General features: G+C 58.4%; 1 protein-coding gene across 2 annotated transcripts in view; it reads left to right on the top strand.

The window, feature by feature from the left end:
* KCNAB1 (potassium voltage-gated channel subfamily A regulatory beta subunit 1) overlaps positions 1 to 26,636 on the top strand; it is a 61,463-nt gene that overhangs the window by 11,127 nt on the left and 23,700 nt on the right. For both annotated transcript variants that reach the window (XM_059855884.1, XM_059855883.1), the window contains exon 2: positions 25,363 to 25,406. In XM_059855884.1, the coding sequence (XP_059711867.1) occupies positions 25,363 to 25,406 (44 nt within the window). The remainder of the gene's footprint in view (positions 1 to 25,362; positions 25,407 to 26,636) is intronic.

The raw sequence follows: 26,636 nt of genomic DNA, 5'->3' as shown, positions 1-26,636 counted from the left end.
GTGCAGCTCTGAGTGTTCTGATACCACAGAATCACAGAGTGGCTTGAGCTGGAAGGGACCCTAAAGACCATTAAGTGCTCAGTGTAGCATGATACATTAATATAATGGTGATTTCTGGAGCCCTTCATGTGAGGCACTGGCTTGCAGTCAGCTGAGAAATGGAAGAGATAGTATGGAAAAATTAAATTACCTGCTTTGGAGCAGGGATCCAGCAGCTAATGGGCAGCAGGCACCGTGGGGGGAGTGTTGTCTCCCCGGGGACAAGCTGCTGATTAATTGGATTGGGCTCTGATGAGTTCCACCCTCTGTGTCAGACACAGGGAGCTCCAGGCTGGCTCCCAGGGCTGATTCCTTCCTGCTGCAGCAAGAGATTCTTTTTTTAATATTGTCGGGGCTCCTTTGGGGCTGGGGCTGCCCCCAGACCCAGGGTGGGGCTGGCCTTGGACGCTGGGGGGCTTGGGGATGGGATGGGAGTTTGGATCTAGAGCAGCACAGAATCCCAGCCTGGTTTGGATTGGGAAGCACCTTCGAGCCCATCCAGTGCCACCCCTGCCACTGTCCCAGGCTGCTCCAAATCCTGTCCAGCCTGGCCTGGGCACTGCCAGGGATGCAGGGGCAGCCACAGCTGCTCTGCTGCAGGATTGATCCCAGCCTTATCCTGAGTGCTGGCAGGGCAGCGTGCCTCGGGGCTGTCACACTCCCAGCTCTGGTCCATCCCGGAGGATGGAGCCCTCAGAGCTGTCACACTCCCAGCTCTGGTCCATCCCGGAGGATGGAGCCCTCGGGGCTGTCACACTCCCAGCTCTGGTCCATCCAGGTGGATGGAGCCCTCGGGGCTGTCACACTCCCAGCTCTGGTCCATCCCGGAGGATGGAGCCACTGGAGCTGTCACACTCCCAGCTCTGGTCCATCCCGGAGGATGGAGCCCTCGGGGCTGTCACACTCCCAGCTCTGGTCCATCCCGGAGGATGGAGCCACTGGAGCTGTCACACTCCCAGCTCTGGTCCATCCCGGAGGATGGAGCCCTCGGGGCTGTCACACTCCCAGCTCTGGTCCATCCCGGAGGATGGAGCCCTCGGGGCTGTCACACTCCCAGCTCTGGTCCATCCAGGTGAATGGAGCCATTGGAGCTGTCACACTCCCAGCTCTGGTCTGGAGCTGTCACACTCCCAGCTCTGGTCCATCCTGGAGGATGGAGCCCTCAGGGCTGTCACACTCCCAGCTCTGGTCTATCCTGGAGGATGGAGCCCTCGGAGCTGCCGCGGGTCCCGCGGGTGACAGAGCTCGTGTGCCACCAGAGGACCCCGGTGGGGCACTGCCCCCAGCCTGGCTCAAACCTGCCAGAACGACGCCTTTTAACTAAAAACCGTTTAATGGGAATTTGGATCAGTTTTCCTCAAGTGCAATTACAAATGCAAATGGAGTTTTTGATGTGAAACCAGCGGAAATGTGATGGCTGTGGGCTCGATAAGCGCCGGGCTTTTGTTCTGCAGCTCATTTCCTCGCGCAGCTTCCAGCAGCGTTATCAAAAAGAGCCAAAAGAGCCATTCCCGGCGGGCTCGGCTGCACCCCGGAGGGCTCCGAACCGCCCGGTGCCGCTGCTCCCGCGGGACCGAGCAGCTGGGGCGGCTCGCCCTGCCTCGGGACCGGGATAATCCCGGGAAACCTGCTGGGAGCTGCCTCCCCTGCGCCGGGGGCAGCGCTGCTCCTCTCATCCCGCTCAGGGGATGGAAGGGCCCCCGCATCCCGGGAGTTCTCCCCGCAGGAAACGGAGCCCGAGCGGCTCCGGGAGGAGCGGCAGGCACGGGCTGGGTTTGTCACCGCTGTCCTTGCGGCCCCAGGGAGCTTCCACTGGGACATGGGACATGGGACTGCCCTGAGCTGTCCTGCGGCAGTGTCGGGGGCAGGCTGGGAACCAGGGGTTTGGGATCGTTCTCCCACTCCTGGTGTCTGGAAATGATGGATTTGGGATTGGGAACCCGCTCCTGGTGTCTGGAAATGATGGATTTGGGATTGGGAACCCACTCCTGGTGTCTGGAAATGAGGGGTTTGGGATTGGGAACCCGCTCCTGCTGTCTGGAAATTAGGGATTTGGGATTGGGAACCCGCTCCTGGTGTCTGGAAATGAGGGGTTTGGGATGGTACTCAGGAACCCACTCCTGGTGTCTGGAAATGAGGGGTTTGGGATGGTACTCAGGAGCCCACTCCTGGTGTCTGGAAATGAGGGGTTTGGGATGGTACTCAGGAGCCCACTCCTGGTGTCTGGAAATCAGGGGTTTGGGATGGTACTCAGGCTCCTGGAGAGAGGCTGCTGCCCGCAGTGTCTGTGCTGGCTTTGGGGAATGTGGCTCAGGGGCTCTGGACAGGTTTTGGGGGCTGTGGCCAGCTCTGGGCTGTTGGGTAAAATGAAGAAAGGCCTTTTTTTGGGTGGAAAAGCACCAAGGGCTCTGATTTTGGAGTAGGATCCTGCCCCTATGGCACTGCCAGCAGCGTTTTCAGTGCTGCCATGCCGTCTCCTGGGGTCTGGTCCATCCAAGGCCATTGCATGCAAACTCTCACTGAGCATCTGCCCAAGTGTCCAGCATGGTTAAAGGTCTCCTCCTGAAGGCTGAAACCGTATTTTTGATGTGTCTCCAGCCTGGAAGCACTGACTGTTCCATCCTGCTGCATCTGCCTGCTCCTGGGGCTGCTCTGGCTGAGGGGAGGGCAGGACCCTCGGGCACTGGTAGCAGAGAGAACGCCTCAAACATTGATCACAGACTCCCACAAGGGTCTGGGTTGGAAGGAATCTTGTTGTGCACCTTGTTCCACCCCCTGCCATGGGCAGGGACACCTTCCCTTTTCCCAGGTTGCCCCAGCCTGGCCTTGGACACTTCCAGGGATCCAGGGCAGCCACCACCTCTGTCACGGGCACTGCTGCAGGTTTGCTGCTAAATTCAGTTGTTGTCCTTTCTTGCTGTAGAAGAATTTCAGTTAAAGAGCTCAGGCAGGCTGGGTTGGCATCATTACTGTGACCTGGATTGCTGGAATCACAGGCTGCTGTGGCTGGAGGGGGCCCTAAAGCCCACCCAGTCCCAATGCCCTGCCATGGCAGGGAGGGTAAATATTTAGCCTGTGTCTGCAGCCATGAGAAGTAGAATCTGCAGCCAGACTTGGCATCCTATTTCAAAGGAGCTCCACTATAAGGTAAAATTTAAAAAAGGAAGCAGCAGTCAGTGTGCTCAGCTCCAGCTGTGCTGGGCCAGGGCTGCAGCAGCTCACGAGGTTTCACCCAGCCCAGACTGCAGGACCTTGATTCATGTTCATGTTTTGGGCTGCAGAAGCATCTTCCTGCCTCTGGTTGCAGCCAGAGCCGTGCTGCCGACTGGCCCTGGAGCTGTGGCCCGGCAGGAGCTCCGGGAAGGGCTCCTCCCTCAGCCCCACTCTGAGCCCAGCCCCACGGCCCCTTCCTGCTCCACACGGATCCCACCGTGGCTGCAGGAAGCAGGTTTTGCTTTTTGGGGGTTTCCATCCTGCTCACTGCAGGGTGTGCATCGTCCTGGCCCTGCAAGGGGCTGGGGACAGCCCTGGGGCCATGGAAGGGTTTGTGCAGAGCCCCAGGCAGCTCCTGCTGCCCTGGCCCTGCTGCCCTGGCCCTGCTGGCTCTTGATTTGGCCCCGAGGTGGCTGCAGTGGCCCCAGGGCTGGGCTGGGGGGTCACAGGGTGGTCACAGGCAGCTGTGTTAAACCACATTTGCTTGATGAAGCATTTTGAGCAAGTCATTTAATGAGGGCTCGCTGTCTTGCTCAGGGGAAATGCAGGCGGGCACGTTGTCACAGTGATTTGGTGGCACTGAGGTGTCACAGGGAGCCTGGGCTTGGCTGGTGGCTGAGTCCTCTGCCAGGATTGTCACGTACCTCCTCTTCCATAAGCTCAGGGTTTTCATCATACAGAATTATGTGACTCCAGCGTTTTACTCTAGAAGTGATTATCTTGCTCAGGAAATGAAATAAATCCCATATTTAAATACATCTTCTGTGGAGAGACTGTAACCCCCCCAAAGCTAAGCAGCTTGAGGTAAGGTGCTCTGTGGGACGTGCCAGTGCAGAGCATGACTGTCCCTTTCTGTCCCCTCCCTGGTACCTCGGGGTGTGGGCAGCCCTGGCAGTGGGGTGGTGGCCAGGACCCGGCTGGCAGCGACCTGGGCTCATCCCCAGCCCCGAGTCACAGCATTGGGCAGGTCTGGTGCAGAGGGAACTCTCCAGAGATGGGCAGGACAGAGGCAGAGCACCCAGAACGCCCGAGCCCAGCCAGGGGGTGTGGGGCTGCCAGGGAGGGGAATGTTTCCAGGTTTGTCAGTCCTGCTCTGGGCTCTGGAGCACAGCTGGGCTCCAAATCCCAGTGGGTGCTGCCAGCAGTGCTCCAGCTGCATCCCCCAGTGCCAGGGAGACCCTCAGGCTGTCCTGGCTGTCAGGGGCACTCTGGGGTCAGTGACCCATGGCTTGTGCCCCCCGATGCCCCACTCTGCTGGGTTTGCTGGTGCTCTGCAGTGCTGACTCACCGATGAGGGGTCTCCCAGGGGTCCTGCTCCCCCTAAACCCTGCTTGAGGGTGACTCCAAGGAGACCACTCAGAGCTGGGAGTTCCTGGGTCTGCTGCATGATTAACTGTTAATCCTCTTTGGGAAAATATCATACAGTAACTGTCTTGTTGGGATTTAATGCTTTCCATCCTCAAAGGGATGTGCTGGGCACCTGTTAATGAGCCATCGAAAGGAGCTGTCCCTGTCACGGGCTGGTGGGTGGCCGTGGCTGGCTGCCAGCCGCCCCCCAGCCACTGTCACACGCCCCCTCCTCAGCAGGGCAGAGCAGACACACGCCGTGGTGTGCCCCCGCTGCAGGACAGGGATCAAAGCCCTGTCACCCTGAGCTCAAACCCGGTTGTGATCACCCCCCCGCACCCCCAGCTCTCTCTGCCACCGCTCCTGCTCCAGCCCTGTGGGTACCTCGGGCAGGTCCAGCATGGGGGTCCGGCCTGGGAGCTGCTCCCACCCCAAGGGGAGGGCCAGGGGCCTGGCAGTGAGCGGGGTGGGCACCAGGAGCTCCGGAGGTGCCCCCAGCTCCAGCCCCCCGGGCAGTCTGGGGCAGATGTAGGGTGGGGTCTGGGGAGCCCCTCTGGATCACTTCCGTGGCCTGGGCTGGGTGGGAAAGGGACCAGGGTGACCCTGCCCTGCCACCCACGGGCACCCTCTGCTGTGGGGCTGCACTAGGGACACCCGCGGGGTCCCGGGGGGCCTCCAAACCTGCCCACCCTCCCACCGCTCCCGTGAGCAGCTCCCCGGCCCGGGGGGTCCCTCGGTGCCCAAAGCCCCGGGAGAGGTGGCACAGGGCCGTGCCGGGCTGGGAGGGCAGTCTGGCCGGGGATGGGGATGGGCTGGGGATGAGGATGGTTTGATCTGCTGAGGGATGGGGATGGTTTTGCTTCCAAGCCTTTGCGCTGCGGCTTATTCCGCTGGCGATGCTGGGGGAGCAGGATTAACCCTGGCCCTGCTGCGAGCCGGGGGCTGCGGGCGGCGGCTCCGGGCGCCAAGAGCACGGCATTAACGTGTTAACTCCCTCACACACCGGAGCACAGCGATTTTCCTCCCCCTCCCCCTAATTTTTTTTTTTTCCTTTCCCCCATCATTAACCCATTTTAACGGCGGATTGCTGCCCGCTATAGACCTCGCTTAGCGATGCCGGCAGCGTTTTTTCCGGGCGGATCTGCCTGAACGCCTGCCTTCCCTCCGAGCACAAAGGAGGCCCGTCGCTCGCATCCTCCCCATCCTTGCCATCCTTCCCGCAGGCTCTGGCGGGGGATCCCGGGGCCGCTGCGGAGCCGCTGCCAGCGCTCGGCGGGCTGCCATGGGTGGGAGGTAGCGCTGCTGCGCCTGGGCGAAGGACACCGATGGATGCTGCCGCTCCTTAGGGACGCGTGGCGAGGGACGGGGCTCGGCTGTGCCTGCTCAGCACTTGGCGGTCCAGCGGCGCCGGGGCCAGCGCTCGCAGGATGCTGGCGGTGATTTAAAAGCGGCGGCCGGGAGCCCGCAGCGAGGCAGAGCGGCTGCGGAGCGATCACCATGAAGGAGAGGCGCTCCGGGAGCACCTGAATGGATGGATGCTTCTGGCTGAGCAGCAGCGTCGCCGCCGAGAGCCCGGAGTGAGCCCCGAGCCGCTCGCGCGGTCGCCGCGGCAAGTTCGCGTTCCGGGGCCGGCGGCAGCGCGGGCACGCAGCGCGGCTCTCCCGGAGCCCCCGGTGCTCGGGGAGTGCCAGGTCGGGGCTTTGCCGGCCGTGCCGGGCAGCTGCAGCCCGTGGGGGGCCGGGGGTCCGCCCGCCACCCGGCCGGGGCGCCGCGGGCGAGATGCAAGTGTCCATCGCCTGCACGGACCACAACTTGAAGAGAAATGGTGAAGACAGGCTCATCAGCAAGCAGAACACCACGACCCCGAACGTAGTGAATGCAGCCCGGGCAAAATTTCGGACAGTGGCTATTATCGCTCGCAGTTTGGGGACATTTACCCCGCAGCACCACATTTCATTAAAAGAATCCACCGCAAAGCAAACGGGCATGAAATATAGGTATGGGCACGGTCTCGGTCTTTGTTCCCTTGCGGTGTAATAGCTCTTTACTTTGCCTGCCTGGATGCACCTGGTTTTGCAGAGGAGCTCTCTCCTCGGGTTATTAATAGATTTTTGAACTCGGGCATAACTGGAAAGCTTTAGGGTGTTTATGTTTTTGCAGGCATGTGCATTTGTGGTTTTGTACCCAAAACCCACTTGCTTGGGCAGATTCTGTGCAACGCTGTGAATTTGTGACAGCGGTGCTAAGATGGTTCCTATTAAGTGTTCAGTGTAACTAATATTGGTGCTAATGAGCAGAAGAATCAATTAGCCAGGCATGCTTGGGGCCGGGCAGGGAAAGTTGGTTTGCAGCGCGTTGTGTGGAGCAGAGGCGTGTGCCGTGGGTATCAGCCCACCGCGGGGGTGGCTCACGGACTTCTCACCCGGTGCACTCGGGGAAGATGAGATCAAAGCCAATTTTAGGCAAATGCAGAAAACAAAATCTGAGGCATTCTTATGGAATGCCTCCTGCCTCTCACAGGTTTTTATTCCTCCTAGCCTAGGCAGCAAAAATGAAGCATGGCTGTGAGTTGGGTCGGAGGTGTTCAGTGTGGGCAGCTGATCAGCTTCTCTGCCCTGCCTTTGGCTGCGAGTGAGAAGGATTTGTGTGCCTTTGGGGCTGGCTTTTGCCCGTTCAGGGTGGCCCTTCCAGCCACCAGCGGGGGACGTTCGGACTGGGAGAAGGGGACAGCCTGGGATCTCTGCACCCCGTGCCCGAGATGGAGCTGCTGCTGGAGGAGGCAGCTGGCACAGGAGGGCTCCATGGGCAGGCTGAGGGGCGTGGGGCTCCGGGCAGCTTTATCCTGCTAGCTCCCAGCCCATGGGATACCAGCCAGGGCTCCCGTGCCCCCAGAGCTGCCCAGGGGAGCTGCAGGATGCAGTTTTGTGTTAACGCAGCTTTGGGGTCCTGGGACAGCTGCAAAGCCACTCTGGGCTCAGCAGCCACTCCCGGATCCAGGCGTGGTGCAGCCAGGGCAGGGTGATCCTGCAGCTCGGGAAATGCCGGTGCTCACTCTCCAGGAGCTGCGGGGGTTGGAAGCAGCGTGGATGGGGGGCTCAGATGTCATTTTCTGTGGTCTCCTTGGGTGGTTGCTCAATGGCAGGGAGGCTTTGCCCGAGTGGAAGCCTGGCCTTTCCAGCTGCTTGTCCCTGTCCTTCAGCCATGACCAACTTCCAGCAGGGACGTGGCACCCTCCTGCCCTGGTGTTAGCAGCAGAACTCCTCAGTGAGCCCATGGCCAGGGCAAAGCTGCTGGTTAATAAATGTCTCCTGGAGCCATCTCCCAGCTGGATGGGGGGCTGGAGTGGCAGGGCAGGGGCAGTGTCCATGCAGGGGGATCCTGGCAGGGGCAGTGTCCAGGGCGATCCTGGCAGGGGCAGTGTCCATGCAGGGGGATCCTGGCAGGGGCAGTGTCCATGCAGGGGGATCCTGGCAGGGGCAGTGTCCATGCAGGGGGATCCTGGCAGGGGCAGTGTCCATGCAGGGGGATCCTGGCAGGGGCAGTGTCCATGCAGGGGGATCCTGGCAGGGGCAGTGTCCATGCAGGGGGATCCTGGCAGGGGCAGTGTCCATGCAGGGCGATCCTGGCAGGGGCAGTGTCCATGCAGGGGGATCCTGGCAGGGGCAGTGTCCAGGGCGATCCTGGCTCCCAGGCTGTGGGGAGGGCAGTGCTTGGGGCATGGCAGAGGCCTTATCCAAAGACAGGACATGCAAGATCAGTGTAACTTGTCCTTTAACCACCTTCCCAGTGGAGCAGCAGCAGCCAGCAGCTCCTGTGGCCCCTGACCCCTCTGGCAGCCCCATCCAAGCCATCATGCCACAGTTTCCTCATCTGTGGGAGACGAGTCTTTGATGGCGTCCCTCAGAGCCAGGACCTGCTCCCAAGCCGCGCTCGCTGGCTGCAGGGGCACTGTGTGCTAATTGCCAGCACTTATCCCCTGATTTCCCCGGGCTCCCAGCTCTCTGCCCGAGTACCAACACCCCGGAGAATCCCAGTTCCTTGCTCCCGCAGCCTCCAGAGTGGGGCCTTTGAGAGTTCTTTCTGCCTTATTCCTGGATTAGGTTTGGGAGTGAGGGTGGCTTGTCCCACCCGAGTTCTCACAGCCCCGGCACTCCGTCTGCCCCAGACCTGGGAGCTGCACCAGGAATAGCAGCTCGTTGGCGACAAGGCTGAGGTTTTATCTTTATGACTAATCTCTGTTTCTGCTCGCGGATCTCTCCGTGTGCAGAGCTGATTTCTCCCCAGGAGAAGCAGCGCAGGGGAATTTGGAGGAATGGCTGAGTAACCCTCGGGCTGAGCTGCGCCGCTGCCAGTCTCGGTAACCTTAGGGTGGGGAGGCGCCTTCCAGCCAGTGGAGCTGGAATTCCGTTTCACCTTGCGACCCGTTCCTCAGCCCCAGAGGAATCCAGAGCCAAAAGCTTTTCCCAGCGGCTGCAACGATAATTCTGTGAACTCCTCAGCTCGCTCACATTTTGAAGCTGAAGTCCTTCCCAATTCATTTTCTGCCTGAATTATGTCCTTGATGCCGAGCTCTGCAGCGCGAGCTGCTCCAAATGCCACCCCAGCCAGGCTGGCCCTCGATTGGCGCTAAAAATACCGAGAGCCGCCCCCCCGCACCCCCGGGCGCTGCCGCCGCCCCCGCGGCAGGGCTGCCCCGAGCTCCCGCTCCGCTCCGGGATGCTCCGGGCCCGGCCGCCTCCCCCGGTGCCAGCGCTCCCCATCCGTGCGATTATGTAAAAGGGAGAGACAGCGACTACGCCTGTGACAGGGGTGGGGGCGGGAGAGGAGCCAGCTCGGGGGCTTTTCACCAAGTGACATGTTTCTGGCCCCGCTCCAGCTCGGGGAGCGAATTGGAATATGAAAGGCAAAAGTTTACGGGAATAAATGCGTTCGCCGGGAAGCAGCTGCAAGTACGAGGACTCAGGTGCGTCCCCGCGGCGCTCACCTGAGCAAACCTCGGCTCTGCCTTTGCAAAACGAGCTTTTCCTTTGGCATCTTCCCCGGCCGGCTGTGGCAGGAGCCGGACAGGGGCTCCCAGCCATCGCCTCCGCTGTCCCCGCCGGGCACAGCCTCGCTGCCGCCTCCTGCGCCAGGCGAACGGGCAGAGGGCTGCTCTCCTTTATCCTTTTTAATGCTCCAGTTCGGTCCCACTGGGGAGCCGGCCCGGATGCTCGGGGGGAATATCTGGGATCACTTCAAGCCTTTCTTTGAAAAGGATGTAGTTGCAGCGCTTGGCTTGGGAAATTGCAATCTGCCGCACCGCTGCTGGAAACAAAGGACGTGCCTTTGCTTCCCGAGGTGATGCACGGCGGGGAGGAGGGACGGCAGCCCGGCTCTCCCCCTGCTTTGGGCCAGGCAGAGGTCACAGCCCCGGTTCTCCTCTCTCCTAATTTGCCCTATCTTCCTTAAAATTCTTTTCAGTAAAATGGTGCTGGGGGCTGTTTGAGACGTGGCGCTGCTACGGCAGGAACAACTTCTCAAAGTGAGACTGGCACCAGCCTGCCTGTTCTCAGACTTCAAGTTACATCTCAGCAAGAAGTTTTTACAATGAGGCTGTGGAAGCCTTGGCAGTCGGTCTTTAAGGTCCCGTGCAGCCCAGGCCATTCTAGAATTTCCATATTCTTTGATACCACCCCTTTACATCGCAGCTGCAGCACTGCAAACCTTGCCCAGAGCACCCTACCTACCCAGGAGCCTGCTCTGTGCCCAGGGTGTGCCCGGAGCTGGGATGTGCCCGGAGCTGGGATGTGCTGAGAGCTGGGCTGTGCTGGGCTGTGCCCGGAGCTGGGCTGTGATGAGAGCTGCGCTGTGCCCGGAGCTGGGCTGTGCCCGGAGCTGGGCTGTGCCCGGAGCTGGGATGTGCCTGGAGCTGGGCTGTGCCCGGAGCTGGGATGTGCTGAGATGTGATGGGATGTGCCCAGACCTGGGATGTGCCCGGACCTGGGATGTGCCCGGACCTGGGATGTGCCCGGACCTGGGATATGCACGGAGCTGGGCTGTGCCCAGAGCTGGGATGTGCTAAGAGCTGGGCTGTGCTGGGATGTGCCCGGAGCTGGGCTGTGCCCGGAGCTGGGCTGTGCCCGGAGCTGGGATGTGATGAGATGTGATGGGATGTGCCCGGACCTGGGATGTGCCCGGACCTGGGATGTGCCCGGAGCTGGGATATGCACGGAGCTGGGATGTGCTGGGAGCTGGGATGTGCTGAGAGCTGGGCTGTGCTGGGCTGTGCCCGGAGCTGGGCTGTGATGAGAGCTGGGCTGTGCCGTGCCCCGCCGCTGCGGGGCCGATTTGGGGCCGTCAGCAGTTCACAAATAATCCTTTTTGCCGAGCCCTGCCCGCGCATGGGCACGAGGGGCCCAATTTACAGAGCACAACTATCTATTTGTGTTCATCCATAATTGATGGAGGCAGCTTTGACCATTAACTGCGGCGTGAGCCTAAACAAAAAAATTTATCTGCAAAGGCAAAGTGGTGGAGTTCATATTCCGGGGAGCCTGGACAGGGTGAGGAGAGGCTGGGCACCACCCCCCAGGTGAAACCCATCCTTCCCACCCAAGGGGGTGAGAATCTTCCCTCATTCGAGAGGTGTTACTAACGTTTGTAAGATAAGAGCTGAAAAACAAGGGAATAAAGCAGAAGGGAGGGCAGAAAAGGGTTGTGTCCCTCCCCAGCATTGTTTGCAAATCTGAGGGCAGCTGAGCCTGTGGGGATGGTGAAGGTAGGGAGGAATCTGTGGAACAAAAGCTGCTGACATTGGAATTACGTAAAGATGATCAGGGCAGACAAACCTTGAGAAGTAAAGTTTGCTTTCTTCCTCGTCCCCTGGGAAAGAGGAGAGATTTAGAGGTTTTTTGAATGAATTGTTCTCCGTGAAGGGGAAGGCCCTGGCACAGGGGGCTGCCCCTGGATTCCTGGCAGTGCCCAAGGCCAGGCTGCCGCAGCCTGGGACAGTGGAAGGATGGGGTGGATGGCAGGGGTGGCACTGGGAGGGCTTTAGCGTCCCTTCCAAAGCTGTGGTGATTCTGTGATTGCGCGGAACATCCCTGAGCCCTTCCAGGAGGGGTTCCTGGCGCAGCTGCCGAGCGCTGGCAGAGGAGGAGGGATCGCAGCCGGGGAGGGGCCGGAGGCTGCGGAGCCCCGGGCGGGTGTGAGGGAGCGAGCACCCCCGGCCTCCACCGTCCTTCCCCGCCCTGAGCAAGCCCGGCTCACCCGCGGCTGGGAGCCAAGGGCTTTTGTTAAAATCGAAATCCCGCTGTGGCGTCGCGGTGCTGCTGGCGCTGGAGCGGCCCTGCAGAGCGGCCGGTGTCCCCAGTCCCTGCCACGGGCCGGTGTCCCCAGTCCCTGCCACGGGCCGGTGTCCCCAGTCCCTGCCACGGGCCGGTGTCCCCAGTCCCTGCCACGGGCCGGTGTCCCCAGTCCCTGCCACGGGCCGGGCTCGGGGAGCCCAGGGCAGCCCGGCCTGATGGGCTGGACACGCGCACGGGTCACCTTGGGCTGCAGGATTCCTTTGGGAATTCGGGGTTAAGTCTTGTGCTTGCCAAGGGGTGCCAGTGATAGCAGGTATTTCTTAGCAGCGTTCCAGGAGCTGTGTCTTCTTTTTCCCTGCGTTTCGTTTTCCAAGCATTAACCGTAATAACTACCTCAGATATTTAGGAAATTGTGGTTTATTTAAGTCTTGCTGCAATTATGAGCAGTTTTAAACTCTCGCATGCAAATGGCACAATTATTTTGGTATCGAGTTCCATATTGTTTCAGTACTCTCCACTTCAGGCTGACTTTTATGGCTCATCGTCTGATCTTCATTTTCCTGCTGCAAATTAAGATTAATCCAGTGAACAGAATGGATTTACGCTGAATTCACAATGGTTTTCCCCCCAGGACTGTAGCTTATAATGGCTACAAAGGAGGCAGGAATAACTCAAAGGGGAAGGAAAAGGAACGAGTTGAGTAAACAGAATCTGCTGATTTGTGCTGCTTTCACCTTCCCAGGGGCTCCCGGGAGTTTGCAGCTCCCAGGTGAGGCTGGGCTTTGGTGGGGTCTGGATTTCTCTGCTCTCATCACACTGCAGGGTTAAGTTTGGACACACATTCATCCACCAGCTCCACTCCAAACCCAGGGCAGTGCCCGGGGCTGGGCAGGGCCCCTCGGGCCTGGCAGTGCTGCCTTGGGGCTGGCTCTGCCATCCCCCAGCTCTGCCCAACCTCAACAATTCCATGATTTCATGGTAAATGGATGCCTGGGCTGGTGTGAGCACCGCAGGTGGATCTCCTGTTCCAGGTGCCAGGTGGGGCAAAGCTGGCTCTGCTGGGCGGTGCCTGCCCTGCCCGGCTGTCCCTGCCCTGTCTGGCTGTCCCTGCCCTGCTGTCCCTGCCCTGCTGTCCCTGCCCTGCCCGTTCCCAGCTGGTGTGGCCCTGGGGACAGCCCTGGGGACAGCCCTGGGGACAGCCCTGCCCGCCGTGCGGGTGGCACTGGGGGCACCGGGCACCGCTGCGATCCCGAGGGGAGGTGGGAGCTCGGGAGAGCAGGGCTGGGTTCCAGGGCACGGCTCCCACGGCTCGGCTTTGTGCGAGGAAAGCGATGGGATTTAAGGAGGGTTTTAAATAATGCACTGGAGCTGCGGGGGCTGCGCCCACGGCCGAGGGGCACGGGCGGGGCAAGGGCATGGCTGGGTGTCCCTGTCACCCCCGGGTGTCACTGTCACCCGTGGGTGGGTGTCACTGTCACCCGTGGGTGGGTGTCACTGTCACCCGTGGGTGGGTGTCACTGTCACCTGTGAGTGGGTGTCACTGTTACCCGTGGGTGGGTGTCACTGTCACCTGTGAGTGGGTGTCACTGTTACCCGTGGGTGGGTGTCACTGTCACACACGGTTGGATGTCCCTGTCACCCATGGATGACTCTCCCTGTCACCCACGGGCACCATCCCCATCACCTGCAGCTCTCTGTCCCCATCCCCACGAGTGGCTGTCCCAGCAGTGCCACTCGTGTGCCCCCAGACCCGTGTCCCCTGCCTGGGCAGTGGCAGTGGGTGGCTGTCCCCTGCGTGGGGCACTCCCCAGGCTGGTGCTGGTGGCTGGGGCAGGTCCTGCCCCACGGCTGCTCAAACTCAGCCTGCTCCACGCTCCTCCCAAGCCCTTCCCTGCAGCCTGGTATTTTCCATCTGAAGGCTGCCTGACAGCTCTAATCTAATGCTTAAATGGATGGGAGAGAAGCCGTGCAGGAAGGCTGTAATTTAATTACTCGGGAAGCGCACAGTTTAAGACATTTCAAATGTATTATTTTAGCCTGGCTGCTTTGGCAAAATCCAATTGGAATTTTGAGCGTGCTTATTTTTATTTCAGACTAACACTACAGAACGCCTTCTGTAGAATGTGTTTGTTAAGAAATTAATTGTCTTTGAGGAAAGGAAAATGCCCTGGGTGGGACTTGCTCCTCGAAGCATCCAAATGAGTTTGAATTGTTTCTCAAACTATTTTGTAGCACCATAAAGCTCAGGCAGGAGGGGAGCAGGGCCTGGGGTCCTGGATCCCCCCTCAGAGCTCCTGAGCCACCAGGAAAACGTGCCCTTCATGTAAACAAGCTGCTTTGGAGATATTTTGAGGATGAAGTCATAAAAATTCTATGGCATACCTATATTTTCCTTTTGGCATTGAATTCACCATAAAAACTGACACAGAAAAACAGCTTCAGCTGTGCTGGCTGGGAAACTGCTGCAGCTGCTTCTCAGAGCCATCAAACCAGCCCACAGTGGGTTGTGTTGGAAGGGATGCCATGGGCAGGGACACCTCCCACTCTCCCAGGTTGCTCCAAGCCCTGTCCAATGTGGTATTTTTTCCCAATATTCCATCCATCCTGCTCTCTGGCTGTGGGAAGCCATTCCCTCCTGCCCTGTCACTCCAGGCCCTTGTTCAGCAATTCTTCAAATCTTTCAAAAATTTTATTTTCTCTGTTAAAAAGCAAAAGTCCCGTGCAGTAGTTAAAACATAAATTCCATGATTTTCCTCAGTGGTTTCCCTACCTCAGGCTGCTTGTTTTTATAACAACTCCTGCAAATCACCTTTACCTAAATATTGTTGAAAGGATAAATTGTCCCTGCAAAGGGGAGTCTCCCCTTCCTTGGCCATCCCTGAGGGTGCTCCTGGATGCCAATGGGATGGAGCTGCCCTGGGCTGTGCTGAGAGCCCAGAGTTACCCTGGGGCTGCTCAGATCCCTTCCCCAGTCCCGGGATTGTGTCAGAATCAGCCTCTCTTGCCTATGAAGAAAGTTCCTGATTCTCATTTCCTGCTGATCACCCACTTCAGCTCGGTGACTGATGCTGTCCAAGGTGGGCCAGGGGATGGGGAAGGCAATCCCCTGACAGGCTTTTGCTGGTTTTAGATTGCCTCTCTGGGTGTGAGGTGGCACGGAAAGCAGGGCACATGGCATTTCTGGGGGGGTTGGTGGCTGCGCCCCCTGCACGCAGGCATGACTCGGAAACTGATTTCCAAAAAGTGGGGTGTGGTCAGCAGGCAGGGCAGGGCGTGTCCCAGGGCTCTGTGTCCATCCCCAGCAGCCCCGCAGGGCTGGGGACCCCAGGGGACCCTGGGGACTGCGATCACCCCCGCACGGACGGGGTGGGATGGAGCTCTCCCTGCTCCTCTTATTTCTGGCAGTAACTTGGTTCCACCAAGGGTTTTTTGCAGGGATCACGTAATCCCCTCAGCCATCTGAAATCCTGCATTTAAAAGCCTCGCTGCAGAATGACAAAGAGGTTTTTTTTCCCTTGCAGCCGGGGTCGGCCGGTGACGAAGCGCGGCGGGGGCAGCGCCGTGGGCTGTGCTGGGATGCGCTGGGATGCGCTGGGATGCGCTGGGATGCGCTGGGATGCGCTGGGATGTGCTGGGATGTGCTGGGATGCACTGGAATGCTCTGAGATGTGCTGGGATATGCTGGGATGTGCTGGGATGCGCTGGAATGCTCTGAGATGCTCTGAGATGCTCTGAGATGCGCTGGGATGCGCTGGGATGCGCTGGGATATGCTGGGATATGCTGGGATGCGCTGGGATGCGCTGGGATGCGCTGGGATGTGCTGGGATGTGCTGGGATGTGCTGGGATGTGCTGGGATGCGCTGGGATGCGCTGGGATGTGCTGGGATGTGCTGGGATATGCTGGGATGTGCTGGGATGCGCTGGGATGGCCCTGGGCAGGAGCTGCTCCCATGAAACCCCCGCCCAGCACCCCCTGGTGACCCCACCACTCTGGGGGTCCCCTAGCAGCTGTGCCCGGCTGGGCACGGCTCCGGGCGGGCTCGGTGGCCGCGGGCTCGGGGCCATCTCCTCTGCCTTATCTACATTTAATGCGTCATCTGCAACTTCTGCGAGCACTCAGCCCAGGAAAGCGCTGGGGAATTGCAGCTGAGGTGCCCACCCACGCAGCCGGTGGCCCTGCGAGTTGGGAGGGGAGTTGGGAAGTGAAGAGGGAGCCAGGGAACGGGGGCTGGATGCCCTTCAGGCAGCTGCTCATCCCCTGTGCCAGCCACGCCTGGGCTGGGTGCCCAGCTGGGAGCCCACTGCCCCCCAGGAGGCTCCTCCTGCCTCCCCCAGTGCTTTCCCAGCCCATCAGCACGGCCCTGCAGCTCCTGCATGAGTAGAGTTCCCTGTTTTGTGTCACTGACCCAAGCCTGCTCCTGCCTGCAGCAGAGCCTGCGTGGCAAGGAGGATGCACAGAGGGACACCTGGGAGTGGGCATGGGCTGGAAGTGTCCCAGGCCAGGCTGGACAGGGCTTGGAGCCCCCTGGGAGAGTGGAAGGGGTCCCTGCCCCTGGCAGGGGTGGAGTGGGATAGTCTTTAGGGTCCCTCCCGACCCAAACCATTCTGGGGTTCTGTGATCCATCTCCTGCCCTGAGAGCAGGAAGGCAGCGTTGCTCCAGGAGCTCCCTCACTGCGCTGCCACTGCAGCACGTGACCCAAATCCAGTTCCCTTTCATTTCTGTAACAGGTAGGAGATCACACAGCAGTTTGCAGAGCAGCAAACACGAGCACAGTCGCACAGTGCAGGTGTCAGATTGAATGCCAGAGCAAAGTGAAGGATGCACGTGCTCAAGCAAGAGCAGAAATCTGTGTTTTCAGCTTGCACTACTTGGGCCACCTACGCTGGTCCAGCTGCTGCAGCTTTGTGTGTTTGTCTGTGCTGCTCATCAGTTGGGAGCAGAGGTAAAAAATCCCTGAGATTTGATGCTCTGCATAAACATCCAAACTTCATCAAGCCAGGGGCATTTGGGCATCGCTCCCAGCGATGCACAGGTGGGATTGTTGGGGTGGCTGTGCAGGGCAGGGCTGGGACTGGGTGATCCCTCTGGGTCCCTTCCAGCTCAGGACATTCTGTGATTCTGGTTCTCTGTGTGTGCTGCAGCTTTGTGGCCTGGAGCTGTCCTGACCTCTGTCCACACAAGGAACCTTGGCTGGATGTGGCGCCTTGCTCTGGGCACCCAAAGGTGCCAGGGCTGCTGTGGGGAGGAGATGGCACCGTGGGGATCAAGGTGGCACTGTGGGGACAGCAGGGCCCCTCTCAGCTGGGCTGTCTCCCCAGCATGGGACAGAGCAGTTTGGGTTGTATTGGGGTGAAATGGGTTCCGTTTAGGAATAGGGAATATTTCTGAGGGACAGGCAGGCAGGTGGGCTGTGCCAGAGCAAGGAAAACTGCCCAGCAGGGTTTGCTCCACCCCACCCTTTTTATTGTGCATTATTGACGGCTTTAACCCCATCCTCGCCGAACCGTTTCTCCCCAGCAGTGAGCACTTTCTGCAGCACCCCCAGAGCAGCAGGAACACTGTGGCTTGTCCCTGCCCGGGCTGCTCATCACCCCCATCCGTGCAGCAGAGGGGTTGGCAATCCCCGGCCAGCCCAGAGCTCGGGGTTGGCAATCCCGGGCCAGCCGGGGACAGCTGCTGATGGCCCGAGAGCCGCAGGGCTTTGGGAGCCGCGGGAGCCGGAGGAAACCCAGCGCTGAGAGCAGGAAACCACGCAAGTTAATTAACGGCGACAATTAGCACCTCCTTGGGGCCCAGCCTCGGCTCCCTGCGAGCCTGAGCCCGGTGGATGGTGACAAATGGGTGTACCCGAGGTGTCAGCACCCGCTGAGCATCTTCCAGGATGTGCAGGGTAAAACACAGAGAGAGAAACTTTAGACACAGCAGGCAGTGAGGGGACACGGAGAACGGAAACGAGGGGAGATTTAAATTAGATGTTGGGGAAAAATTCTTTACTCACAGGGGGGTGAAGCCCTGGCACAGGCTGCCCAGAGAAACTGGCAGTGCCCAAGGCCAGGCTGGATGGGGCTTGGAGCAGCCTGGGACAGTGGGAGGTGGCACCGGAGGGGCTTTAATGTCCCTCCAGCCCAAACCATTGGATTCTGGGATTCTGTTATTCTGTTATTTTCCCCTGAAGGAGCCAGGGGTGGAGCTGGGGTCAAGGCCAAGCCAGGTGTCACTGTCCCCCACTCCACAGGTGACAGGTGAGGAACATCAGATGAGCTGCAGCAGGAGAGGGAGATGAGGAGGGTCTCTGCTTTCATCAGGATTTTGATGTCTGTTGAAACAGTCTCTTTTTTCAGGGAATAAATTACATATTTTATTCATTTTCTGCACAGAGAGGAGCAGTTCTGGAGCCCTGATGGGGATGTTTCTAAGCAACGTTGTTTTCCCACCACCAGCGTCAGGAGCAGTGACTTTTTTACTTTTTTTTTTTTCATATTTTTGTAGCAATAAGACAAACTCTCTGCAGTTTATATCAGGAAAGCTGTGCCATGATTTCCCCAGTTTGGCTGCATCCCCCACCTGCGAGGGGGTGTGTGAGGGGTCCCCTGGGGGTCACCTGCCCCCGGGTTGCTGCGCTGGGACCATCCCCTCAGGTTTTATTTTGGTAGTTTGGCTGCTGTGGGCACAAGCACAGACACAGGGCAATGAAACCAGGCTTGGAAGGAGCCAAAAGCAGCTTTATCTGAATTCTGTGGAGCTCTCCCAAGCCTGGAGAGTCTTCTGTGGGTGTGGACTCAGAAATGTTTTAGTCATTGCATGTGTTATTGCAGAGATTTTATTTAAAAATTCTGGTTTTGCATAGGGGGAAAAACCTCTCCTTTTCTGTCTAATTTCTGATGGATGGATGGGAGAATAAATGGGAGATGGAGAGATGGATTAATAGATAGAAGGGGGATGGATGGAGGGATGGAGGGATGGAGGGATGGATGGATGGATGGATCCATAGAAAGCTGGATGGCTGGATAGATACACAGATAAACAAGCAGATAGGATGGTTATCCTGATCCCTTCCAGCTGGGAATGCTGCAGGGGAAGGGAAGGTTCGGGCTGATTTGGGGGGTGTTAATTGAAGAGGCCAAACCCAAACTGTCCCTGCTCCAAACAATGAAGGGAGGCAAATCCCCAGCTGGGTAAGGGAATGTGTTTGCTGTAATTGCTCCGTCCCTGAAGGACACAGGAACCGTTGTAGGTTAACGAGGTAATTAAGAGGCACAAGTGTCTCAGGCCATAAATCTCTGTCAGGGAAGGGGGTGGGTGTTGGTTGTGTGCCTGTGTGGGGTTTGTGCTGCTCTTCCAGCTCCGTGTGCCCTGCAGGAGCTGGGCTGATGCACGGTGGGTGTGGGACATGGGTGGGGAGGGTTTCCCGAGGAGGGGAATTGGAGGTGGATAATGAAGGTTTCCCGAGGAGGGGAATTGCCCTTCCCTGCTGCTGGCTGAGGGGTTTGCCTGGGGCTGGGCTGTGTTTGGGAGGATGGAGGTGGCCCTGCAGGGACAGGGACAGCCCCTGGAGGTGCTCCCAGGTCCCTCAGCCCAGCACTGCAGAGCACTCGGTGTCACTGCTGGGCTCTCACCATTCCCCTGCTCCAGCGTTAATTGCAGCCCCACAATTACAGTTGTTTTCTGTGGCACGGGGTGCTTTGCAGGGATGTTTCACCCCTGCTTTCTCTCTTTCCTTTGGTTGAAGAGCCTCTTGGCTGTGTCTCCTCTGGCAGTGCCCGTGTCCCCCTGCAGGGCTCTGCTGTCCCTGTGGCCTCAGCAGCGGGTGGTCACACAGATGTCACCACGCTGGGTTTTTTCTCCTAAAGCCTCGTTTTTTCTGCCAGAGCTGAGCCTTGTCCTCCCCACACCCTTGCTCTCCAGTTCTCCTTTCTCCTGGCTCCCCAGGATCCTGTGCCTGCTCCCCTGGGAGCTCTCTGCTCCCACATCTCTATGTACATATATAAATTACAATTCCTTTAGTTCTCCTTCAGCTCTGCCTGCACACTCAGCACTTACCCTTCCCAGGGAACAATTCAACTCCAAACTCCCATGAAAAGCATGAAGGAGGCATGGGGTGAGGGAAGAGGCATGAGGAGGGCTGGGAATTTTCCATGTCATGTTTGATCCTCGCTGCTGCCCTGTGCTGAGGGAGGTTTAGGCTGGGCACTGCTGGTTTAAGGCAGGATTCTGTGCAGCATCCACTTCCCAGGAGCAAGGGAGGGTGAAACCAAATCCCAGGGGATTTTTCCTTGTAGTGTGGCCCTGGTTGAAGATTGGATTGTGTGTGTAACATTGATTTTAGTTAAAAGACTCTTGAAAACCTGTGATAGTTCCCCCCATCTTTTTGCTGGCAGGTTTTATCCCAGATAGCTCTGTGCTGCTGCAGGATGTGTTAGTCCTCCCTTTCCCTTTGTGCCACTTCTCGAGTTTCTGATGTTGAACTGCAGGGCTCCTGAAGCCAGAAGTGGTCACCTTGACCTTTAGTGTGCATGTTGGGCTCTGGTGCTTTCTTTAGCCACAGAATGAGCCCTTCTCACCCAGCACTCCCAACTGAGTGCAGCTCTGTAGGATTTTCCTTGGTTTTGCCCATCACCTCCCGCAGTTAGGTGGCTGACAAGCAAAATGATGGGTTTTCCCCCAGGTTTGAGGAGCTGGAGGCTTTTGCAGCTCTGGGTATGTCCTCAGGACTGGGTCTGGTGCCTCCTGTCCTGCACAGGCTGGTGTCTGCCCCTGAGCCCCCTGCATTTAACAAAACCATTAACTGGGGCTTATTCAGCTCTGCAGCAGAGCCAAAGTGTCCCTTCTGAGCAGCATTTCTGCCGTGTGTGGACGACTCGGTGTGGGGTGGATTTGGGCTGTGGTTTTTCTGTGGGAGCCAGGTGGGGTCCCCACGGGGGCTGAGGAGCCATGTGTCTGCTGGGACCAGTCACAGGCAAGGTGGATCAGAGCCTGTGAGCCCAGGTGTGATCCCTGCTGCCAGGGAGGGGCTCTGCCCTCTGCTGCAGCCTGCTGAGGGCTGGCAGCAGCTGAGCTGAGATTTCCAGGTCTCTGTGCAGCTGGAATGGCCCCTCCAGCTGTGGGGCTGGTGCCCACCTGGGATGCTGCCCACGGGGCAGAACCCTGAGCTCATCCCAGGGAAAACCCCAGCAGGCAGGGAGACCCTGGTGTGGGCGAGGATGAGGAAGGAGCAGCACGGCTGGGGTGTCCCAGGCAGAGGGGGTGACCAGCCCTGTGGCTGTGCCATCCCAAGGATCCTGTCTGGCAGGGAGGTGCCACCCCGGGCTGGGCTCACGGCTCCTCGCCAGCCTCTTCCCTGCCTGGCACCTGGCTCTGGCTGGGCTTGGCAGCAGCTCCTGGGAATGCAGCCCTGGCTCTCTGCAGGGCTCCTGTCCCAGCCCGCCAGGATCCCTCGGGGCCAGGAAAAGCCTAGTCCAGGGAGATGCCAGCCCTGCTGGGTGCCCCGGGGTGTTTTCAGCGGCGTGCCAGGCTCCAGGCTGTGTTTGCTGTGACTCAGAGCTTGCTCTGCTCGCCAGACTGTGCCGCGGGCACCTGCTGCCAGCCCAGGCTCCTGCTGGGCAGGGAAATGTCACCCTTGGGTGGTGCCGGCACAGCGGGGCCCCGCTAGGCCCGGGGAGCCGGGGCCCCGCTAGGCCCGGGACAGGGGAGCCGGGGCCCCGCTAGGCCTCGTTAGGCCCGGGGCCCCATTAGACCCGGCTGCAGAGCGGGGCTCTCAGGGGCCTGAGGTTCCCTTGTCCTTGGCTGTCCCCTGGTCAGTGGCACTCACCAGCACAGCACAGACACTGTGCTCACCTGTCCCACGGCTCTCCCTGGAGAAGGAGGCTGGAAAGGTTTGAAGTGAGGTTAAAATGCATCGTAGAGCTACAAACAGCAGGACTGGGCTGTCCCTTCTCTCCCCAGACTGAAGCAGTGCCCTGTGGCTCTGTGGGCTGAGGTGGCTGCAGCTGTCCTCCTTTTTTAGGTTTTGGTGGCCTCAGGAGGTTTGTACAGCTCTGCTGTGGGCACCGAGAGGGGCTGCCCGGTGCTCTGCCCCAAAGCCTCTCCTTGGTGCCCCTTTCCCTGCCCCATCCCCGGTGAGGCCTCTCCAGTGGCCAGGCTTGGCTCAGCTGGGGCCCAGCTTTGGGCAGCACAGCAGCCTGATGCTGTTGGCTTTGCACTCTGGCTGTAAAAGAACTCCGAGCTGAGGTGCTGAGCACCTCCAGGCCTGGCTTGTGGAGCAGGTTTGGGGAGAAGGCAGGGAAAAGGAGGCAGTTCCAGCCTGGGAGGTGGGAGCTGGGGAGAAGGCAGGGAAAAGGAGGCAGTTCCAGCCCGGGAGGTGGGAGCTGTGTGAGGAGGAGCGGGGTGGCTGCAGGGCTGGGGCCCAGCACAGATAAACCCTGTGTCCTGTGTGCTGGGCAGTGATCTGTGGCAGCAGAGCCATCACAAAGCACAGGGGGCTCTCAGCAGGAGCAGCAGGATGGCTGTGCTAATGGAAACCAGCACAGGATGGATCAGAGCTGACTTTCAATCAGCTGCTTTGGCCAGGCAAACTGATCCTCAGAGACCAGAGGCTCCTGCTTTGTCCTCTCTAATAGCTACTCTCTTGCAGAGAGGAATTCCTTCCCAAAATTCCACTAACCCCAGGCAGTGGGAAGCCATTCCCTTGTCCAGCTCTCCTGGAGCCCCTCTAGCCCAGCAGCTCCAGGTGAGCACCCTGAGCTCGCTGGCACAGGCACCCAGCAGTTTCCCAGGAGGATGCTCAGCTGTGTACAGCCAGAGCAGATGCTGCTGATGGATTGGGATTTGTTCCCATCCCCGTTCCCAACACCTCCCAGGCCCTGCTCCCAGCACAGCCACCCTCGGGGAGCTGTGGGGCTGCTGCCAGTTCAGCTGCAGGCACGGAGCTGCCTCATTGTCCCCGAGCCCAGAATCAGTGCAAGGCAAGCACAAAGAGCTTTCACTGCCCCGTTACTTGGAGACAGCCCATTGATTTTACTTGGCAATTGTGCAGCTTCAGGCACGTGTCTGTCTGTGTGTCTGTCTGCTCTCTCTCCATCTGCAGCCTCCTGGGCGCTGCAGAACGGTGTAAATGGAGATGTATGTGAGTATTTGCTTGGTGGGTTTGTGTGGGTTTGTTTCTCTGCTTTGGGAGGCAGAGGAGAAGCAGGTCTTGAATGACAAATTCCTGCTCTGCAGGAGGAAGCAGGGCTGGGCTCAGGGAGCTCTTTCACAGCACCAGGTCTGTGCTGGGGCCAGTTCCCTGTGCTGGGGGGGCCCCTCTGCACACCTGGGGTGCTCTCCAGGCTGGGCCATGGGCTCAGCAATCCCCCTGCCCAGCACCTCCCAGCTCCCTTTGCAGAGGGATCTGGCCCTGCAGGGATTTGGCATTTCCAGTGTCAGTTTCCCAAATATTCGGGTCAGGTGCGTGCTGAGCAAATGGCAGAGCTCTGGAAATCCAAACACAGCATTTCTGCCCGGATTTGTTGGCTGAGCAGGCTCTTCACAGAGCTGGGTGTTGCTCCCTGGAGCAAACCTGGTGTGTTTTACCCCAAAAGCTGCCTGGAGTGGGGAGGGAGCAGCCCTGGCGTGGTGGCCCAGGGGAGCTGTGGGGAAGGACAGGGCCATCACTGAGGTCTGGGCTGAGACCCTGCAGCAGATCCCACTGCCAGGGGGTGGTGAATCCTGTAAATGCAGGGAAACACCCCAGAGATGCACTCACACCCTGTGCTCCCACAAATGCACTTATGCAGGGATATATAAAGGGATGGAGAGGATCTGTATTTGCTCATAGATACTGGGAATATCTGTGTCTAGGTATAAAAGGGGTGTATATAAGGGTGTGTCCATGAATATAGAGATTTAAAGGGTATATGTGAGTATTTCCATAAAAGGTTACACATAAAGGATATGTATATGCATAGAGCTAAAGGGCATATGTGAAAAGGGGATGTATAAAATATATACACATGTGCAAATATACATCAAGGGTGTATGTGTAGATATGTATTTATATTTATGTGGAGAGAGGAGTTCATGGTTGAGCTGTGCCCACACACCTTGAACAGCAAAGATCAGGTCAGTGAGAAATAGGATTAAAAACCTGTAAAATAATTGGAAGCTGTGAGGGAATGAGCAGCAGCCCTTGACTCCAAAGGGTGTTATGGGGTGGGTGGGCTGTGTCCAGAAGGAATGCAGAAATCCCCATCCCATGGGTCTGGGAGTCTGGGACTCCTGCCCTCGGTGCTGCAGCTCTGGGGCTTTGCCTTTGAACCTCCCAAGGGTTCTAGTCAGGATGGGGAGGATTTGTGCTTCTGGTGGGCAGGCTCCAGCTGTGCTTGCACTCAAAAGATGGGGAAAAAAAAAGAAAAAGGGAAAAAATGAAGGAAAACTAGAAAAGGAATAAAGAAGAAAAAATAGAACACACACACAGAAAAAGAGGTCAGTGCCTGCCCTAGCTGTGCTGTGTGCCTGGGGGCTCGTGGGGCTGAAGATGCAGCTTTTCAAACAGACCTGCAGGTCAGGCTCCTGTGTCTCCCAGCATCTGAAATTCCCATTAGCAGCACTAAATTTTGGGTGCAGCACTGTGTTAAGGGGTCCTGGAGGGGTGGGAGGATGGGCAGTCCTGCCCCAGGGTCTGGCTGGTGCTGGGCTGGTCCTCCTGCCCCCCTCAGGCTGCTCCCCAGGGAAATGGTGCTGTAGGAATGAAAACCTGACACGGCCAGGAAATCCAGAGTGGAAAACAGGATGGGCTGGGAGCACAGGTGACAGCCTGGCTGTGCTGTCCCAGGGCTGGGAGCACAGGTGACAGCCTGGCTGTGCTGTCCCAGGCCTGGGAGCACAGGTGACAGCCTGGCTGTGCTGTCCCAGGGCTGGGAGCACAGGTGACAGCCTGGCTGTGCTGTCCCAGGGCTGGGAGCACAGGTGACAGCCTGGCTGTGCTGTCCAAACCCTCCCCTGGCCCTGCCTGGAGCCAGCAGGGCTTTTCCTTCTGTTTTATTTCATTTGGCTTCAAAGAACTCAGCAGGAGGGGCAGGGAGTGTTTGAGGTGCCTGCAGCAGAGGGATGGGCAGTGATTTATTCCTGATCCTGCCCCTTGGCAGGGGGTTGCACAGGATGAGCTGTAAGGCCCTTCCCACCCAAACCACTCTGGGGTGCTGTGCAAGTGCAGGGAATGTTTGTGGGACCCCAGCTGATGGTGGGTGTGAGGTACAGCTGAATTTATCCGGGTTTATTGCCAGCCCTGAGCACTCAGGGAGGAGGAGGAGGATGGCAGCACATCCACCCCTCCCCAGCCTGAGTGCCCACCATGGGAGATCTGCCCCTTTTGTAGGAAAACACACATTTGGGCAAAAGCTGTGCCTTGTCCCCTCCAGCTGCTGGCTCCCTGTGGGGTTATGTTGTGTGTCCTTCAAGGGCTGAACTGCATTTTCTAATTTTTTTCTTTTCCTTCCAGAAACCTTGGCAAGTCCGGGCTGAGAGTGTCGTGCCTGGGGTTGGGTGAGTACCTCTGGCCTCTGTGTCCAGCCCAGCCCTCCGGGGGAGCTGTGGGAGGGTTTGTGCTGTAAAACCCTCGGGTGTGCCCAGTCCTGGGGAGGAGCAGCCTGCAGGGATGCCATGGAGGGTCCTCAGGAGCCCCGAGGGCCAGGGCCAGCCTGGGCTGGGGCAGAGCAACATCCCATCCCACGGATCCCATCCCAGTTCCCATCCCATCCCTCCCCTGTGTGCCCTGTTTCCCCCTGGCTCCAGAAGCCCACAATTGTGTACCAATGCTTTCTCCCCTCTGTGTGCTCTTTCCTGGGGAAGGGTTCTGCTCGGCTCCTGCTGCCTTTACTCAGAGAAATGCTCTGAAGTGCAGCCCCTGGGGCACAGACTGAGCTGTATGATGGACACCCAGCCCTGCAGGGAGGAGGAGGAGGCTGAGCTGTGCCATGCAGCCCTGGGGTGTGCAGGAGCCCCAGGGATGGAGGCTCTGCCCAGCACAGCCCCTCCAGCCCCATTCCTGCTTCCTGGGGTCACAGTGCTGCCACAGGGAGGTGGAGGCACCACTCACATTCCTTAAGGAATGGCTGAGAAAAGTAGCAGCGAGCCCAGGCTGAGTGTGGATTGATAAAATCAGAGTTTGATGGCACATTTTGGTTTGTTGCTACAGACAGAGCACGTGGAGGGCAATCAGGTTACAACCAGTCTGCAGTGGTTGAAGTGGATGCTGGCCCACAGGAGGGAGACCCTCCCCTGGAGCCCTGGGGATCAGAGCAGCCCCAGTGCCAGGCTCAGCCTCAGACTGATCAGTGCCTCAGGTCTGGGGGATTTAGCAATGCTCCATCAACACAACAATAGCAGGGCTTAATCAGTTGACTAATTTAACATTTATAAAGTGACTCAATAGGATTTGCTATAAGCACAACAGTCGCTTAATTATGAATCTAAGCTAATTGGGAATCTGAGATGGCAAGGTTCATTCTGCACTTACTCAGAGTATTTAAATCAATGGATGTACCCACAGATCCAAGGAGTCTGCAGCAAGCTTTAAACCTGTGAAACACTTCAGGGAAACACTGCTGTCTCTAGACTCACAACCTATGGCATGCTTGGCTTTAGTCATCAGGAAATTTCCATGCTGGGTGCAGTTTGGCTTGGTAGTTACTGGAATTTTCTTTGAGAAGTCCAGTTAGAATAATAATGATATTACTGTTCAACAATTCTATTATTATTATTAGGTCAGAGCAA

The sequence above is a fragment of the Haemorhous mexicanus genome, chromosome 10 (assembly GCF_027477595.1).
Source record: "Haemorhous mexicanus isolate bHaeMex1 chromosome 10, bHaeMex1.pri, whole genome shotgun sequence".
Classification (NCBI taxonomy): Eukaryota; Metazoa; Chordata; class Aves; order Passeriformes; family Fringillidae; genus Haemorhous; species Haemorhous mexicanus.
Note: the sequence above shows the minus strand (reverse complement) of the source record. Positions and strands in the feature narration are given on the sequence as shown.